This window comes from Syngnathus scovelli, chromosome 8 (genome assembly GCF_024217435.2).
Source record: "Syngnathus scovelli strain Florida chromosome 8, RoL_Ssco_1.2, whole genome shotgun sequence".
Taxonomy (NCBI): Eukaryota; Metazoa; Chordata; class Actinopteri; order Syngnathiformes; family Syngnathidae; genus Syngnathus; species Syngnathus scovelli.
The window spans coordinates 18,886,077-18,903,964 of record NC_090854.1 but is presented as its reverse complement, the minus strand read 5'-3'; the positions used below and the strand labels follow the sequence as shown (position 1 = coordinate 18,903,964).

General features: G+C 53.0%; 1 protein-coding gene across 13 annotated transcripts in view; it reads right to left on the bottom strand.

Moving 5' to 3' along the window:
- The window catches only part of ttn.2 (titin, tandem duplicate 2), a 163,952-nt gene that overhangs the window by 45,140 nt on the left and 100,924 nt on the right, over window positions 1-17,888 (bottom strand). For all 13 annotated transcript variants that reach the window (XM_049728281.1, XM_049728286.1, XM_049728282.1 and 10 more), the window contains 33 exons: window positions 17,564-17,751; window positions 17,379-17,490; window positions 16,975-17,113; window positions 16,624-16,787; window positions 16,142-16,293; window positions 15,785-15,941; window positions 15,423-15,704; window positions 14,809-15,108; window positions 14,376-14,669; window positions 12,071-14,072; window positions 11,242-11,929; window positions 10,840-11,104; window positions 10,428-10,754; window positions 10,037-10,321; window positions 9,469-9,768; window positions 8,852-9,154; window positions 8,265-8,540; window positions 7,845-8,144; window positions 7,286-7,588; window positions 6,524-6,823; window positions 5,974-6,261; window positions 5,484-5,786; window positions 5,068-5,370; window positions 4,370-4,675; window positions 3,692-3,979; window positions 3,158-3,448; window positions 2,721-3,005; window positions 2,030-2,617; window positions 1,833-1,937; window positions 1,568-1,765; window positions 1,147-1,443; window positions 475-1,062; window positions 58-360 (listed from right to left, as the gene is read on the bottom strand). In XM_049728281.1, coding sequence (XP_049584238.1) covers window positions 58-360; window positions 475-1,062; window positions 1,147-1,443; window positions 1,568-1,765; window positions 1,833-1,937; window positions 2,030-2,617; window positions 2,721-3,005; window positions 3,158-3,448; window positions 3,692-3,979; window positions 4,370-4,675; window positions 5,068-5,370; window positions 5,484-5,786; window positions 5,974-6,261; window positions 6,524-6,823; window positions 7,286-7,588; window positions 7,845-8,144; window positions 8,265-8,540; window positions 8,852-9,154; window positions 9,469-9,768; window positions 10,037-10,321; window positions 10,428-10,754; window positions 10,840-11,104; window positions 11,242-11,929; window positions 12,071-14,072; window positions 14,376-14,669; window positions 14,809-15,108; window positions 15,423-15,704; window positions 15,785-15,941; window positions 16,142-16,293; window positions 16,624-16,787; window positions 16,975-17,113; window positions 17,379-17,490; window positions 17,564-17,751 — 11,280 coding nt within the window. The remainder of the gene's footprint in view (window positions 1-57; window positions 361-474; window positions 1,063-1,146; window positions 1,444-1,567; window positions 1,766-1,832; window positions 1,938-2,029; window positions 2,618-2,720; window positions 3,006-3,157; window positions 3,449-3,691; window positions 3,980-4,369; window positions 4,676-5,067; window positions 5,371-5,483; window positions 5,787-5,973; window positions 6,262-6,523; window positions 6,824-7,285; window positions 7,589-7,844; window positions 8,145-8,264; window positions 8,541-8,851; window positions 9,155-9,468; window positions 9,769-10,036; window positions 10,322-10,427; window positions 10,755-10,839; window positions 11,105-11,241; window positions 11,930-12,070; window positions 14,073-14,375; window positions 14,670-14,808; window positions 15,109-15,422; window positions 15,705-15,784; window positions 15,942-16,141; window positions 16,294-16,623; window positions 16,788-16,974; window positions 17,114-17,378; window positions 17,491-17,563; window positions 17,752-17,888) is intronic.

Sequence of the window (17,888 nt, the reverse complement as noted above, 5' to 3'; positions counted from 1 at the left end):
AAACATCATCATTATGTGGCTTGAACTAAATGTGATTATTGCTCTTGAACTACGTACACACTATGTCCTTGGTCATGGCCGGACGCGAAGGCTCACTGGGTTCTCCGAAGCCAGCCTTGTTCTCGGCAGTCACTCTGAATTCGTACTCGACCCCTTCGCTTAGGCCTTGCACCTTGAAGCGCAGGTCTGGGACCGTTCTTTTGGAAGCCCTGACCCACCTCATGCCTCGTTTCTCTTTCCTTTCGACAAGGTAGCCCCTGATGTCACTGCCCCCATCCTGCAATGGTCTCTTCCATGAAATGGTGACAGAGTTCCTGGTGACATTATCAATTTCTGGGCTAGATGGTGGACCCGGTGGACCTACGGGTGCAAAAGATGGTTGCCATTGTTTGTCATGAAAATCTGACATGCCCAAAAGAGTAAATGAGTTATGATGAGATGAGCAGAACACTGTAGAACACGGACTCAACTTACCATAACTGTCGACCATTTTGACTGGACCGGACAGGCTTGCGTCTCCAGTGCCATATTGGTTGACAGCAGACACCCTGAAGATGTACTCGTTGCCTTTGATCAGTTTGCTGGCGACACATCTGCAGTCCATGACGTTTTCAGCCAGCTTGGTCCACTGCAAGCGACTGGTCTCTCGCTTCTCAAGGGTGTAAGACTTAATAGAGGAGCCTCCGTCCTCCTCTGGTGGAAGCCAGGTCAGGGTGCACTTTTCAGCAGAGATGTTACTGGCCTCAATGGGGCCCGGAGGTCCAGGAACATCCAGAACCTTCACTTTGACGTGTTCTTCTCTGATGCCGAACGGGTTACTGGCAGTGATGGTGTACTCTCCGGTGTTCTTCCTGCTGGCGTACTTGATGGCCACAGCGGAGGAGGTCGGAGTGCCGGTGATGCTGACAATGTCGGAGTTCTTGAGCTCACGGCCGGCCTTTGACCAGACAGCGGTGGGCGGAGGTTTGCCGAGAATCTTGGAAGCGGACACCACGATTGTATCTCCTGCCCGGACTGATAGGCCGTCCTTCATGTCTGGGTCAATGGTGATGCTCGGGGGTTCTGAGAAATCAAGTGATGCAAAACGTTACATTGCAAGCTGGAACGCTCTGAACAAATGGCAAATTTCAGTCAAAGTCAACTTACCAAACTCATCCTTGCACGTTAACAGGTCGGTCGCCTCTGAGGGAAGACTAATAGCACCGGCAGAGTTCTTGGCCCTGACTTGGAATTTATACTGAGCTCCCTCTGTCAGGTCAGTGACTGTGAAGGCGCAGCCTTGAATGTTGACGTGGTTCGCCTTCATCCAGGCCTTACCGCCAGCCTCTAACTTCTCGACCATGTAGCCAGTCAGTTTGTAGCCGCCGTCATATTTGGGAGGAGTCCAAATAAGAGTGACTGATGACCTGGTGACATTAATGACCTCGGGCTTGCCAGGAGGATCTAACAGACGACAAAGACATCACTGTCGTCATTTTCTGCCAGACGCCAAGTGGGAGCTGCATTTTATGTGTTCAAAGTGACACATAAATCAAGTTTGATTGATTGACTGAGCTCAAAAACTCACCAATGGGATCCAGGGCAACAAGAGCCTCAGTGGGTCTGCTGGCCTTCCCGAGACCGGCCACGTTCATGGCCATCACCCTGAATTCGTACTCCAGTCCCTCGATCAGACCCGTGACCCTGCACTCCTTCAGTCTGAGAGGAGTCTTGCTGGCTCGTTTCCACATCAGACTGTTCCTCTCCTTAAACTCCACATGATAGCCTGCACGCAATCACAGTCCACGTTTTGTTGCAGGTCTTAGCTTCACACCGCGACGGCACTCGGTTACCTGTAATTGGGGAGCCGCCCGTGTCTCTGGGATCGGCCCAGGTTAGGATGGCTGACTCGTGGCGGATGCTCATTATCTCTGGGGGTGCAGGCGCCTCTGGGACATCTGGGGATGGCAACAGAAGAGATTTTTCTTTTTACCCCCCTCCCACCAAATGAACCACACAAGGTGATTTTGTTTCCGTCTCGGGTACTCACTGAAAGGATGCTGAGCGATGACCGTGTCTGACCTCAGGTGCTCTCCAATTCCGTATTTGTTCTCAGCAAACACTCTGAAAATATACTCCACTCCGTCGTGGAGACGTATGACTCGCATGGTGGTTTTTTGTATAGCCGACGCTACCGTGGCCCACTTGTTGTCTGTCGTCCTCCTTTTCTCGACAATGTAGTTGGACACCTCTGCACCGCCGTCATCTTTGGGTGGCCCCCATTCCAGTGTGATGCCGTCAGCTGTGATCTCGTCAAACTTGATGGGTCCGGTGCAGATGCCCGGTTTGCCCACAACCTTTAGCTGCAACTTACAGTCCTTGGAGCCCAAGCTGTTCCTGACGTTGACGGTGTAGATTTCCGCGTCTCCTCTCTGGCAGTCTCTGATCAGGAGAGTGGTAACACCCTGGGAGGCCTCGACACACATACGGCCGATATCGCCGAGCGCTACGTCGCCCTTCTTCCATGTGGCAGTGGGATAGGGCACGCCGCAGATGGGGATGTTGATGCGGGCGGTAGTCCCCTCCTTCACCACGTAGCAACCGTCGTGCAGACAGCTCAGGTTGCAGTCAGGTAGCACTGGAAAGCAGCGTAGCATTTGGCATGTTGAGGAAACAGAGGCAACGGTTACCTAGCCTTTTAGTGTCACAACCTGAAAGCAGGTGCAACCGCGGGTTCTTACCAAACTGGTCCTTGGCAACAGCCGCAATCTCAGAGGGTGGCCCTTCTCCAGACTCATTGAGTGCCTTGACTCTGAACAAGTATTCCTGGCCCTCTGTGAGCTCCCCAACAGTCAGTGAGGTGTTCTTGCCCTTAGAGATCTGCTTCCACTTCTCGCCTTCGCTCTGGTCCACAACATAGGCGCTGATGTGGCTTCCACCATCACTGATGGGCTTTTTCCAGGCCAGAGTGATAGAATCTTTGCTGGTTTTCTTGGCATTCAAGTCCATCACTGGACCAGGTTCCTCTGGAGAGGCATCAAGAATTGTATCACAATAAGAATGACTTTCATGGCAGTAAGAAACATCAGATTGCATACAAAGATTTGAATTTTATTTTAACGGTCGACAATCATTGCATCCACAAAACACAGAAGAATTGGGGTGGGTACTCTCATACCTGAAGCTCGCACGCTGCCGGCAGTCTCACAGCCCTCTCCGATGCCGTAAGCGTTCTCGGCCAGAACTCTGAAGCAGTAGGCTTGTCCCGCCTCCAGGTTAGGAATCCTGTACGAGATCTTGTGACACTCGGCTGACACACAAGTCCAGGCCTTCCTCTCGGCCAGGCGCTTCTCCACGATATAGTTCTTGACGGGACTGCCGCCATCGATCAACGGGGCGTCCCAGGTGATACAGGCGTGGCTGAGGGAGGTCTCCTTCACAGTAAGGTTTTGAGGTGGTCCAGGAGAATCTACAGTGGAAGGATAGGGAATCAACAGAGGTAATATACTCAAGCTTCATTGAACTCAACCACTAGGTACTACTCTGGCCAATAGCTTAGGGTTAGGGAGAAGCATTGGCCACTACTGCAGGCATGGCAATCGCAACGTCGCCCCTGTCCCAGGACGCACAAAAGGCGCGGGAAAATGAAAGGATTAGTTCTCTGCTTCCTTAAGGGACTCGCTCACAGCCGCAAAGATGATGGCTATCTCACCGAGGACCTTGACCACGATGGTGTAGCTCTTGGACCCACTGCTGTTCTCCAGCATCAGGACGTATTTGCCAGCGTCGTATCTGTTGATGTCTTCAACTAAGAGCAGTGTGTCCCACTCTGACGTCTTGATCAGGGCGCCAGTTCTCTCCTTCAGATTTCCGTCCACTTTGCTCCACGTCACTTTGGGTGCCGGCCGCCCTCTCAGGGGGACGTAGAGCCTCATGGTGACACCGGCGCGGAGAACCAATGTTTTCCGCAGGTCGGCATCCAGCTCGGCTTCCGGAGGGACTGCCGGAAGTGCATTTTGTTCACTAGTTTAGTTTTGATTTCATTGTTACAATTTCCGCAAATGGCATTTTGTTCAGTGGTTTAGTTTTGATGTCATTGTTACAATTTCAGCAAATCGCGTCGCGGTTCACCCTTTTCTGCCACCCGCTATAAAGCACAGGGTTCCAAGCAATTTTTTTTTTTTTTTTTTTTTTTTTTTTTTAAATACGACGATTCCAGTTACTCAGGCAAGTCTGATTGTAGAGCTGTTTGCAGCACGTGCAGCAATATTTGGAGACTTGAGCGAGCCGGTTGGCTGCCTTTGTTTCATTTCCTCAAAGGGATGTGACATGACAAATCCACCAAAATAAACCGGGGTTGCCTGTAAAACAATGCAAAACGAGAACATACTCAGAATGTCCTTGGCCGTGTGGTTGCCGGGGACTTCGCTGGGCTCGCTGTAGCCAATCTTGTTAACGGCAAATACTCGGAACTGGTACTCTGTGCCTTCCATCAGGCCTGTTACCAATAACTTGGTGGCCTGGAGCTTCTTGGGGACATTGCATCTGGTCCAGTTTTCCGCAGTGGCCAGTTTGCACTCCACCAGATAGCCGATGATCTCGCAACCTCCGTCGTACGCTGGCTTGGTCCAGCTCAGGCTAATGGACCTCCTGGTAGAATCCACCACCTTGGGGAAGGCGGGCGGGCCGGGGGGATCTGACAAATGCAGACATTGAGTGATGACAGTGCCAGACACTTGATAATATACCTGCACAGTAACTCACAAAAGTGAGCACACCCCTCCCTCACATTTCCTGTTCTGACACAGAGGAGGGAAATGGACTAACTGGGCCAAATTGGGACAGTTTGAGTTCCTTTTGTCGCCAGTGGTTCAGACATTGTGCGTTGACTTATTTTAATACTAAGGCGGCAGACTGACTCCTTTACATACGTAGCAGCAAAGGGGCATCATGGCCACAGTGTTTTTTCATCACAGGATCAAATCAAATCCCCACAAAACTCAGGGGTGTCCTCACTTGTCAGGGGTACAGGCTATTTTCATTTGAATGACAACCAACGCAGGCTCTCACATCCAAAGAGATACTCACAGACGGGATCAACGGCCAGAGCCGCGCTGGACGCATCACTTGGTTTTCCCAGACCGGCTTTGTTCATGGCAATGACCCTGAACTCGTACTCGGAGCCCTCGGTTAGCTGGCTCGCCTTGATGGTTCTGTCGATCACTGGCCGCCGATTCACCTTGGCCCAGGACAACTCGGTGGCTTCGCGCTTCTCCACCATGTAGCCCAGGATGGGGGCTCTCCCGTCATTGGCGGGCGCCTTCCAGCTGACCGTCATTGAGTCTTTGGTGATGTTGGTGATGACGGGTGGCTCGCAAGGGCCGGGAACATCTGAGGGTACCAAACCGATCGCTGATTAGAATCAGTCGATCCTGACAGGGGTACTCGTAGCAGTCTATAAACAGGTTGGAAACCATAGTGGACGTCTGGAAGCGTGCGCTCACCGTAGGGATTCTTGACCGTGACCGGTTCGGTCATGGTGGCATCACCCATGCCGTACTGGTTCTCAGCACTGACTCGGAACTGGTATTCGTGGCCCTCAATGAGCTTTTCTACCGAGCAGTCGGTGATGTGTCCATGTATGTTGGCGCTGACTAGCGCCCAGTTGGGCCTGCTGGTTTCCCGCTTCTCGATGATATAGTTGGTGATTTCAGAACCGCCGTCTGCCAGCGGGGGTTCCCACCGCAGCTTGACGCGGTCTGCAAACACTTTGGTGATTTTCACTGAAGCCGGAGGACCTGGTTTGTCTGTGAGGAACAAGCGGACTGTAGGTTTGAAGACTTAGACAGACAGTGTTCCCACTGTTCATTTTCCATGCGCACAGAAAATGTCGTGGAATCATTTTGAATGCTGAATATGCTCAGAGTGGTTGTCAAACAGCGACTTGCTGAGATGCCAATACTCGTAGCCTTACAATTGCCGCAGGCAACTTACCGAGAACTTTGACTTTAATGGTGGCATACTTGCTGCCGCTGGCATTCTCGGCGAGAATAGTGTAGTCTCCGGATTCCTTCCTGGTGACGGAGTAGAGCTCCAACAGGTGGACGTGTTTCTTCTGGGTCATCTTCATTCCCTCTGCTGGATGGAGAGGAACGTTGTCTCTCTTCCAGCTCACCTTGGGCAGAGGCTTCCCAAACACTTCCGCATCCAGGCAGACATTTGCCCCGGCTTTCACCACAATCAAGTTGTTCATGTTGACCCCCAGCTCCACACGTGGAGGAACTGTACGGAATAAGAAGAAGACCATAGTGGTTATTTGTGTCCTTGTGCCAGGACCCTGATGAACTTTATTCCTTGAACTCAGCTGGAGTTTCTGCCCTCTCTGCGTCCTATTCATTCAACATTCATGTTTTGTGTCGACATTGTTATTTGAACTCGACTTTTGTTGGGGTTGCATTTACATAGAGCACGTTGTTGCGGCCGCGGTTGTCCTGAAAACTAAATCCACTCGAGTGGAGTGGAGTGGAGTGGAGTGGAGTCTTACCGTTCTCGGCAATGACGGCGATGGGATCCGAGAGCTCCGAGGGCTGGCTGACGTTGATGGCCGTCTTGGCGATGATTCGAAAGACGTAGCGCTGGCCCTCTTCCAGACCGCTTACCACGTAGTCCTCGGTCTGGACACTCATGCAGTTGCTGTTGCAACGGCTCCACTTCTCCTCGGGCAACTTGCAGTACTCCACAAAGTAGCCAATAAGCTTGCTGCCACCGTCGTGCTTGGGTCGGGTCCACACCAGCGACACGGAACTCCTGGTCACGTCCATGGGCTCGGGTTTACCTGGAGGGTCTGGTGAAAAGGAATTTGGATTCAGCTCTCCGAGAGGGTCTGGCTTCACAATACAGCGGTACCTTGACTTTGTGTACATATGCGTCAGATGAGTGCCTCTCAAAGCCGTGCCTCTCGGAGCCGTGCCTTGCGAGCGATTGGATTGAATGGCCTCGAGTGTATCGGCGACTGGGCCTGACAGGACCTTATCCTAATTTTTTGCCGACCAGACCATTGCATCACAAAAAACGCAGCTTCTACCAACAAATTGTACGCATCCATGCACATGACCCAAGGTCTTGGGGTCCAGTCTTTTTGACTACCTAAGTTTGCGTGACCATTTTTTTCATTCCCCACGTACTCGTCCGTGTATAATACACACAACTTGATTTGGATAAGATGCTGACTCCACATTTCGGTAAATTGCTCGGTATTTTGGAATAAGTCAAGGCAGCGTCGTATGCGCTTGGAAGCTTTTCATACCAACAGCTGTCCTGGCCGTGACGAATTCGGTCTGCTTGCAGGGTTTTCCCTGTCCGGCCAGGTTGATGGCAGACACCCTGAAGGTGTACTCCAGGCCCTCGATGAGACCGGTGCAGGTGTACTGGGTGGATTTGACCACGGACTCGTTGGCCCTGACCCACAGCAAACTGTTCCTCTCCTTCTTCTCGATGCAGTACCCTGTAATTGGGCTTCCGCCGTCGCTCCTGGGACGCTCCCAGGACAGGATAACAAAGTCCTTGTTGATCTTGTTTACCCGAGGGTTCCTCGGCTCACTGGGAGGATCTGGGGGCAAATGAAAGCCAGGCGGTCTGACACGTGCATTCAAAGAACGTAAACTCCATTTTCGGCTCAAAGCTTAGCAATGTCCTCATGCACCATTTCAAAACTCGGATTAAGAATGAGTTTGCTTTTGCAAAGAACTCTTTTTGATGTCGTCTGCTCTGTCGGCAACATCATTCCAGAAGAGCGCTTGCTCTCACTGATCTTTAAGGAGATTGAGAACGTTTGGGACTCAGGGTTGGCGGCGGCGTCAACTCACCGAACGGATATCTGGCAATCATTTTCTCGGAGTAGGTGGGCTCAGAGATGCCGAACCTGTTCTCGGCCCGGACGCGGAAGATGTACTCGGTGCCGGTGATCAGTTTGGTCATCCGGAAGCTGGTTTTGGTGCAGGACGAGGAGACAGTGAGCCAGTCGCCCTGGCTCACGTCGCACTTCTCCACGATGTAGTTGGTGATGTTGCTGCCGCCATCCTCCTGAGGAGGGTTCCACAGAAGCGTGCAGGCATCGATATCCTGCTCTGTGATCTCCAGCGGAGCTTCGGGAGGTCCTGGGATGTCTGCACAGCGGCACAAAGATCCACCTCATTGTTATGAATAGACCCGTTGCCTATTTATCGAAAGGAGTGACAAGTTCATCGACAAGAGTTGCTGCAGCTCCATCTACGCTTTGAACTGACCCATGACTACGACTTTGAGGATCTGGTTGATCTTGGCCGTGCTGTTCTCCGCCGACAGGCTGTAGTAGCCGCTGTCCGAGCGGGTGACGTTCTTGATGATTAGCGTGCAGCTGCTGAGCGTCTTGACCACCGAGAGGTGATCGGACGTCAGGACGTCCTCGCTGCCCTGCTTCCACTTGCAGAAGGGAGCCGGCTTACCGGCCACCAGAGCCTCGATCACCATCTTGCGTCCCGCTCGGACAGTCACCGTGTCTGGCATGATGATCTTGGGAGCCACTGAGGGAGCGACAATCGGCATGGCTTAGCGCACTGTCACAACTTTTGCGTTTGGAATCCTTCCTAGAACAGGCGTGTCCAAACAATGACCTGCTAAAATTACGCATTGATGCGGAATGTGCGGTTTGCCCGCCTACTCGCTGGGTGGCAAGGCAAAATGACAAAGAGAGGGAGAAGACAAGGAAGAAGGGTACAGGGAGAATTTGTGTCAATGTAGTGTCAAAGCGCCTCACAAATTTCTCTGTTTGCGATCCTGGGGGAAAAAAAACCTCGGATATGCCTGTTCTCGACCTCGCCGCCGGTGTACTCACTGAGCTGCTCCTTGGCCTCAAAGACTCCCTGGGCCTCTCGAGCAAGACTGACGCCGACAGAGTTCCTGGCCGCCACCCTGAACTTGTACTTCTTGCCTTCCTTCAGGCCCACGACCACAATGGTTAAGTCTTTGACCACCGAGTACGGTGTCCACCTGTCCTGCGGCGCTCCCTCCTCCTGATAGTCCACTACATAGCCATTGATCTTGGCTCCTCCGTCTCGGAGAGGCTTCAGCCAGCCCAGCGTGGCGCTGTTCCTTGTCATCTCCAAAACCTCCGTCTTCTTGGGCGGATCTGGCTCACCTGAGAAGCATAGCAGGTCTTAGCCACAACCAGCAGCAGATGGAAAGTACTTACACGCTGTCGTCACTTATGTATGAGACACTTTTTTTTTCTACAATCCAAAGGGTTGAGACACAAAGAAGAGAATTGATCACATACAAACTTCAAAGTACGTGCAGGACCTTATCTTTATCCGCTTCATATTGTTTGCGAGGTGTTGCGACGGCGGCGGAGCTAACTGTATACGTCGTGCCCGCGTGTCGTTGGAAATCGCTATCAATAGCTTGCGTACGGAACACGAGCACAAAGGCTCATTGGATGATCGCAATACTCACTGATGGGGTCCTTGGCCAGGTAAGACTTGGGCGAGTCTTGAGGCACTCCGATTCCATACTTGTTGACCGCCATCACCCGGAAGTAGTACTCGATGCCAGGGGCCATGTTGGTCACCTTGAAGCTGGTCTTCTTCAGGTCCTCTGTGCACTTGGTCCAGGTCTTTCTGTCCACCTCCCGTTTTTCCACAATGTAGTTGAGGATGGCGCTTCCGCCGTCGTTCTCCGGCGGCAACCAGGAAAGCTGCGCTGTGGTTTTGGTAACGTCGGTCGCCTCCAGACCACCGACAGGACCAGGAGTGTCTAACAGAAGACGGATTCCACATTTGCAAATCAGCTCACGCTCTTCCAAATACGCTTTTCAAGCTAAACCCCCAACGCCTGCTTCACCAGCCCTCCGCTTGACCCACTACATGCACACGGGCGTCAACTAAAAAGCTAACTTTGCTGTGGGACTGGAGCAAAATTGCGTCAGTTGTTGAATGGCATTTAGAAATGGACATTTGTGAACCCACGTTGGACTGTACGTAATTTTGCACAGTCTACTAGAAAAGTTGTGACTCTTTCTCACCGAGGACTTTGACACGAACGAAGACGGCCTTCTCTCCGGCCGAGTTGGACAGAGTCAGTGAGTATCTTCCCGAATCTTCTCTGGTGCTTTCAGGGATGACGAGGAAGGACATGGTGTCTACTTGGTCCACGTGACCTCTCCGAACAACATTGTCCACCCCCACGCGCTTCCAGGTGACCTTCGGGAAGGGGCGTCCTCTGACAATCGCAAAAAGTCGAATGGGACAGCCAGCCCGCACCGAAAGACCTTTCCTCAAACTTGCGTCCAAGTCAATCTCGGGAGCCTCTGTTGCCGGTGAAAAACAGACTCAAGGTTATGCTTCATGTTCTTGACAGGGTACACAAGCTCGCAAAAATGATGACAACCGAGTCAACCAAGTTCAGGTTCTTACCCAGGATCTCCTTGGGGAAGACAGGTTCCTTTAAGTAGGCGTGACGTCCCCAGCCCACCTGGTTTTGGGCGGACACCTTAAACTCGTACTCCTGTTTCTCATCCAGCTGTCCAATGGTAAACTCTTTAAGGACCAGTGGGCCATGGGTGTCGATCCTCTTCCAGCCTTCGGCGGGCTTTTCGGGGTCCGCCTCACTCTTCAGTCTCATGTCCAGACTGTAGCCGATGATTGGCGCACCCCCGTCGTACACGGGTTTAGACCAGGAAAGGGTGATGGAGGTCTTGGTGCTGTCGGACACCTTCAGGCCTGCGGGTGGTCCAGGAGGTTCTGGGGACGAACAAAGCAAAATGAATAAGTGCCACTGCTCTGGCGGACACACCAACAGGATTCAGTCCGGTCAAAGTAAACTCACCGATGGGATCTTTGGCCGTGACAGGTCTGCAGGGTTTGCTGGGATCTCCCAGACCGACCTCATTCTCAGCCTTGACTCTGAACTGATACTCGTGGTTGGGGATCAGGTTGGTCACTCTCATGCGTCTCTCGGGGATCGGACTCTTGGTGCACGGCACCCAGCGTACCGCTCTTTTTTCCTTCCTTTCCAGGATGTAGCCCGTGATGGATTTTCCTCCATCATTCTCGGGAGGAGTCCAGACCACCGTCATCTCCTCTTTGCTTATCTGCATGACACCAATAGGATCATCATTTTGGCTGTCCAGAGTATTTACAATTTTTGGGACATCTTAATTGAAAAATCAACATCCGTACATTCTAAATATGAATCCACTACTGCCCACCGTGAGTGTTCAGAACCGACCTTAGTGACCTCAGGGGCGTCGGGCGGTCCGGGTCTATTGAACTGAGTCCGGACCGTGACGGGCTTGCTCTCCACGGCAGGCCCAGTTCCCATCTTGTTTTCGGCCCGCACTCGGAAGATATACTCGTTGCCCTCCACCAGACGCGTCACGTTGCAGTATGCCGTGACAACCGAGGCAGAATACGTGGACCACACCATCCTCCTGGTCTCGCACTTTTCCAAGATGTAGCTGTCCACCTCGCAGCCTCCGTCATCCTCAGGCGCATCCCAAATGACTCTGCACTTGTCTGCTCCGATGCCAGTGACTCGTAGGTTCCTGACGGCTCCGGGGACGTCCAGGACGTTCACGCTGGCATATGCCGTGAAGGTTCCGGCCGAGTTGGTGGCGGTGACAATGTACTTCCCGGAGTCAGTGCGTCGGGACTTGGTCAAAAGGAACTTGGAGTAGTCAGAGCCGGTCTCATAGCTGATTCTGGGGTTGTCTCCGGTTGCCTTGTCCTTGATCCACTTGACTTCAGGGTGGGGCTTTCCTCTCAAGGAAGCTTCCATCCTGACCGACTCTCCAGCCTTCACCGTCAATGTTCCGGAAAGCTTCAGGTCGAGGACCGGTTTCTGGATCTCTTCTCGCACCAGAATATCGGCCAATTTCACCCAGCTGCTCTCTCCTCCTTCATTGACGCTTTGCACCCTGGGAAAAAATAAAAAATAAAGTTGTGCTTTAGGCATTCATGGCAGCTTTGCACCCAGAAGAAAATGCATCTACTTTTCACACTTGTTTGAAACTTTTGTTTGAAAACCCTAAGCCGCCAGGGCAAGTTGTTTGACTCACCTGAACGTGTACGTCTGATTTTCGACACACTTGTCCGCCAAAAAGAAAGTGTTGGTTAGGACGCCCGTGTTGAGTTTTTCCCATTCCTGCGCATCTTTGACTTTGCACTCCAGGTTGTAAGAGAGGTTGGGGCTGCCGCCATCATAGTCAGGCCTCCTCCACCTCAGGTAGACGTAGCTCTTGCCAATGTCTGTCACCCTGAAGTTCTCGGGCTCGCCTGGTTTTTCAATGGAGTCGATGGCTAGCACGGGGACCTTGGTCTCCACACAGGGCCCGGGTCCCATCTTGTTTTCGGCACAGACACGGAACAGGTACTGGTGGCCCTCCATGAGCTTGGTCTTGATCTTGCGGTTGGTGCAATGGGAAGAGATCATAGACCACATGCTGATGCTGGGTTCTCGGCACTCCACAATGTAGTTGGTGATTTCAGAGCCACCGTTGTCTTTTGGAGCATCCCAGTTGATCATGCAGGAGTCCTTGGTGACGTAGGTGGTATGGAGATTCTGGCAATGGCCGGGACGGTCCAGAACATTGACAGTGATGCAGCAGGAGGCCTCTCCGCCCAGATTTGAGGCCTTCAGGGTATATTTACCATGGTCAGCTCTGGTGGCCTCTTTGATCTTCAGTTGGACCACAGGTAGGTTCTGGATCAGAGTTACACGTTTGCTCTTCTCCAGAATAGTCTCTCCCTTGGACCACAGCACTTCAGGCTCCGGACGGGCCTTGATATAGCCGACAATGTTGACGTTGTGTCCGACGCGCACGGTGACGCGCTCACGACACGTGGCGTCCATTTCGATCTCCGGTGGGATCAGAATGTCTTGAGCCGTGACCGACTCTGGAACTTCGCTGGATTCACCGTCACCGATCATATTTGAGGCAAACACTCTGAATCTGTAGGTGGCACCCTGCTCGAGCCCCTTGACTGTATATACGCACAACTTGATGAAGTCGTCCACGTTGACTTTCTTCCAGTCGCCGTCGGCCTTCTTCATTTCCACAGTGTAGCCCAGAATAGGACTGCCTCCGTCTTTGGTGGGTTTGGTCCACACCAAGTCGGCCGTTGATTTGCTGTAATCTTTGACTTTGGGGTTTATCGGGGCACTCGGGACTGTAATTTGCCTGCAGGGCTTGCAGAGGTCAGAGATGGGTGAGGGTCCACTATAGCCAGCTCTATTCTCTGCAAATACTCTGAATTCGTACTCGTTGCCTACAAACAAGCCCTGGACTCGGTAGCGGAGGTCCTTGCAGGGCGTCCTGTTCACGCGGATCCATTTCCCTCCTTTATGTCTGCGTTCAATGAGGTAACCGGTGATCGGACTGCCACCGTCAGACAAGGGCATGGTCCATCCGACCGTGACGGCATCCTCGGAGATGTCATGTGGCAGCGGCTTACCGGGCGGACTCGGCGGCATGAAAGTATGCTCGGCGATGGTAGGCTTGCTCTCCAAGGCTGCCCCGATGCCCATTTTGTTCTCGGCGCGAATGCGGACCACGTACTCAACGCCCTTTTGCAGGCGCACAATCCTGAGCTTGGTGGCCAGGCTGCCAGAGCTAACTCCTCCCCAGGTCTCCTTGTTGGAATCTTTCTTCTCCACGATGTAGTTGGTGACGGGGCTGCCGCCGTCATCCTTGGGAGGACGCCACTCGATGGTCATGGCGTCGGGGGACACCTCCAGGATGTTGACGGGTCCGATGGGCGCCGCCGGGACGTCCAGAACGGTGACGTTCAGAGCCGCCATCTTGGTGCCGGCGAGGTTGGACACGGTGAGCAGGTAGGTGCCCGTGTGGCTTCTGGTGCACTCGTTGATGCTGAGAACGGTGGAGAAGTTGTCGGTGTCGATCTTGATCTTGCCCCCGCTGGTGATCTCCTCGCCGTCGATGGACCATTTGGCAGTCGGGACTGGCGTTCCTCTCATGATGGCGGGCAGCCTGATGGTGGTGCCCGCCTTCACGATGATGCCGTCAGTCAGCTTGACATCCACCTCGAGGATCGGAGGCACTGTTGACAGACGACACGCGGGCAGAGTGAAAACTAGCTCCCTCTTTGAAACTACTTTGCATATTTTGGGCTGATCACTTCTATGCCATGTGTACCCCCCCTTGCTTCCTGTTTCCAAAAGCGTTCGAGCTGTGTTGTAATGAAACATGGGTCTGAGGTCTGACATCTTTGACACGTCACATACTCTTTTAAGCTATTACTCCTATGCTGCGTCTACTGTCAGCCTGGGCTGCGGGTCTCCCTCCCTCCCTCCTCCCTCCCTCCCTCCTCCCTCCCTACCTGCCCCCGAGGTCATAATCTCACCCAGCTTCTCCTGGCAGAGGATGGGAAGGGTGGTGTCGGGTCTGCTGAGGCCAATGGCGTTCTCGGCTCTCACTCGGAAGCGATAGGTCTTGCCTTCTTCCAGACCAGTCACGTGATTCTCCGGGATGCTGACCGTCTGCCACTCGTGCCACTCTTTCGCTCCTTCTTCTTGATACTCCACCAAGAAGCCCGTAATCTCACTCCCGCCATTTCGGTCAGGCCAGCTCCAGGCAAGCCACACCTCCGTCTTGTCCACGTCCACGTGGTGAAGGTCTTTCGGAGGACCGGGAGGGACTGCGGAAAAAACAACCTTCAGACCGGCGGTGCTCCAACTCGGTGTGTGCGGTTGTTGTTTATGTGCTTATTTGCGTGTCGGAGGACCAGCCGCCGTTGATGAACGGGGCTCGGCAGTATGCAGAGCGCGGCAACTCACAGAGCGGATTCATGGCTTTGATGGCCTTGGGCGTCTCCACATACTCGCTGCGACCATACTGGTTCTCGGCCGCAACTCGGAAGGTGTAGGCCAGTCCCTCCGTCAGGTGCTTCAGCATCATGCTGCGTTTCTTGGAGGTGGAGCACACGGGAACCCACTGCGTGGAGCCCGTGTCTTTCTTCTCCACCACAAAGTTGGTGATGCGAGCGCCTCCGTTGTCCTCCGGGTCTTTCCAAGACAGGAAAGCTGAGTCGCTCCTGACATCTGAGACACGTAGGTGCTGGACAGGACCAGGTTTGTCTGGACACAAAATGAGGACAACTCATAAGAACACTCACACACCTTGCTTTCGCCGAGTTTGGTCTTTTGCTTGAAAATACCGGTGAACCTACTTTGACCTTCTCTAAACGTTTGTCCAACGCTTGAACATTTCAGATCCTAATTGCACAACTTGTTGTTGGAGCCGTGAAGTCGAAGTAAGTAGCCATAGCAGAGTAGAACGTTCCAAAGTTGGACGCAAGTTTAGAGGTCATATCAAGTTTGCCGGTCAAGGTTTCGAGCCTTATTTGAGTAGAAATTGGCTCAGAGTGGATTTGTTTGTGGTGAACTCCTACCAAAGACCAAGACGGTGCAAGTGACGGTCTTGGAGCCGGCAGGGTTTTCGACCGTGAGCGTGTAGTCTCCACAGTCGCCGCGGTTGCAGAACCTCATCTCCAGCTTGGTGCCCTCTTGTTTGGTCTCAATGTCAGCCCTGGTGGGCACGTCGGCGTCGTTCTTCTTCCAGACCACGGAGGGGAATGGGATGCCCTTGATGGCCGCCATGAGAGTGATGTGAGTGCCGACCAGGGCCTTGACCACTCGGGTCATGCCGGCATCCAGAATCAACTCTGGTGCTTCTAAGGTTATGAGCAGCAAACACAAACCTGAGTCACTGGACCACAGTAGGACATTTCTAGGCCACGTTCGAGTCGCTCACCGAGTCGGTCCATCACTCTGACCGGTTCTTTGATATGAGCGGGGTCGGACTCCCCGGCAGCGTTGACAGCCTTCACTCTGAAGCGGTAGAGCGCGCCATCCTCCAGGCCCACCACCTTGAACTTGGTCCCCTGGCAAGAATCTGGAGTGTGGTTCACCTGGAGGAGGATGGAGGCAAGATATGGAGCGGTGGGTGGAAATGACAACCTAACAAAGCCACTCTACAAACCATTTAGAAGTAACCAAATCAAACTAAAATGGACCTGTCGTGAAAAATCCCCAAGGACTCTGATCAGTCCAACATTTTGTCCTGCTCTTCCCGACAGTGTGCGTGCGTACAAAGCGACAAGCAGCTGACCTTCTGCCACTCCTCCTCGCCAGCCTTCTGGAACTCTAGCAGGTAGCCGAAGATCTTGCCTCGGCCGGTGTCGGCGGGCGGCTCCCAGGTCAGAGTCACAGACTCCTTGGTGTGGTCCACGGCCTTGAGATTCTGCGGTGGGCTCGGCTTGACTGCGGAAAAGAGCGGTCGGTGAGTGACGTGTAAGCCAACGTTGACGCCGATATTCTGGCCAGGAGCAGACGGCACCGAGCTCAAATTCAGCGAGGGCTCCGCAACCTGCGTGGCTCTTAAGGTGTTCTGTCACTTTTAGAAAATGGGAATTTCATTGCATTACTTTGGTCATTTTTTTTTACGAGGCACCTTGAAATGTGAAGATTAGGGCGCTCTCGTGACACAACCAAACGTATTTTGTTGTTGCTGCCCAAAAGCCTAAGCAGATGAACGCAATGTCATTACTTTGCACATTTGAGGTTGCCGACCGAGCCTTTTCCGTGTCTCACCGATGGGATCTTTGGCGAAGACAGGCTTGGACGGCGGACTGGGGTCACCCACGCCCACCACGTTCTCCGCACGGACTCGGAATTCGTACTCGCAACCCTTGAGCAGGTCCAGGACCATGTACTCCACCATGGGATGGATCTTTTCCGTGTTGCAGCGGACCCATCTGCCGAACAAAAACAATCCAGCTGGTGAGTGGAAACATGAACATTGAAAGCTTTTGGTGAAACAAGGTACTCTGGAGTGCAGCAAATAAGGGCGCCGGAAAATCAAAGCAGTATTTTGGACGATAGGTAAGAGCAGCCTAAAAGTCGCCTCCATTCATCTTGAGTGGCCATGGAGTGGCTTGGTACCTGTTGGCCATGGTCTCCTTCCTCTCCACAATGTATCCGGTGATTGGCTTGCCTCCATCTGCCGGAGGCTCCCAGTGAACCAGGGCGCGGTCCTGGTACACTGCCTTGACGGTGGGCTGCTTGGGCGCGTCGGGCACCCCTGCGACGCAAACACACAACGCACTCGCATCAATGATTCGATTTGACGATTTTGTAGTCGACACACTTCTTCACTTTGACAAAAGCACCATTTTGCTCGAATGTGACTTTTTTTTACTTGGTTTCATCGTCGAGTGTTTCTCGTATTGTAACGCCACCCATTTATTGGATGTTGTAGCATTTCAATGGGCGTGACTTTGTTTATTTTCATCGTCTCCTGTCACCTCACTTAGGGCATGACTTTCCCCCGGCCCAAAGGCACTTACGGAACACATCTCTGGCCTTGACCTCGGTGGACAGCAGTGGGTCGCTGATGCCATAGATGTTCTGGGCCATGATTCGGACGATGTACTCGCGACCCTCAATCAGTTTTGGCACCTGAATCGGCAAAAGGGTACAATTACACGAGGGGCTGACCGCAAGCTCGGCCAGGTTAGGTCAAGGTGCTGACCCTGCAGGTGGTCCTCGTGCAGGACGCGCTGACGGGCATCCACAAGTCTCTATTGGTGTCTCGCTTCTCGATGACGTAGTTGGAGATGGCGCAGCCACCGTCGTCCAGAGGGGGTTTCCAGGAAATGAGCATGTGGTCTCTGTAGACCTCCTCAAAGATCACTGGGCCCTCGGGAGGCTGAGGTCGGTCTGGCAGGAGGGAGGAAGTGTTAAAATTGTATTATTTTCGGAAAAAATTCCCAAATCTTTGGGCTGGCAACATAGGGGATGGAGGATGAGCGTAGTGCAGTGTGAGCAGGACTCTTTCAGCGCTTGCCCGGTGTGCC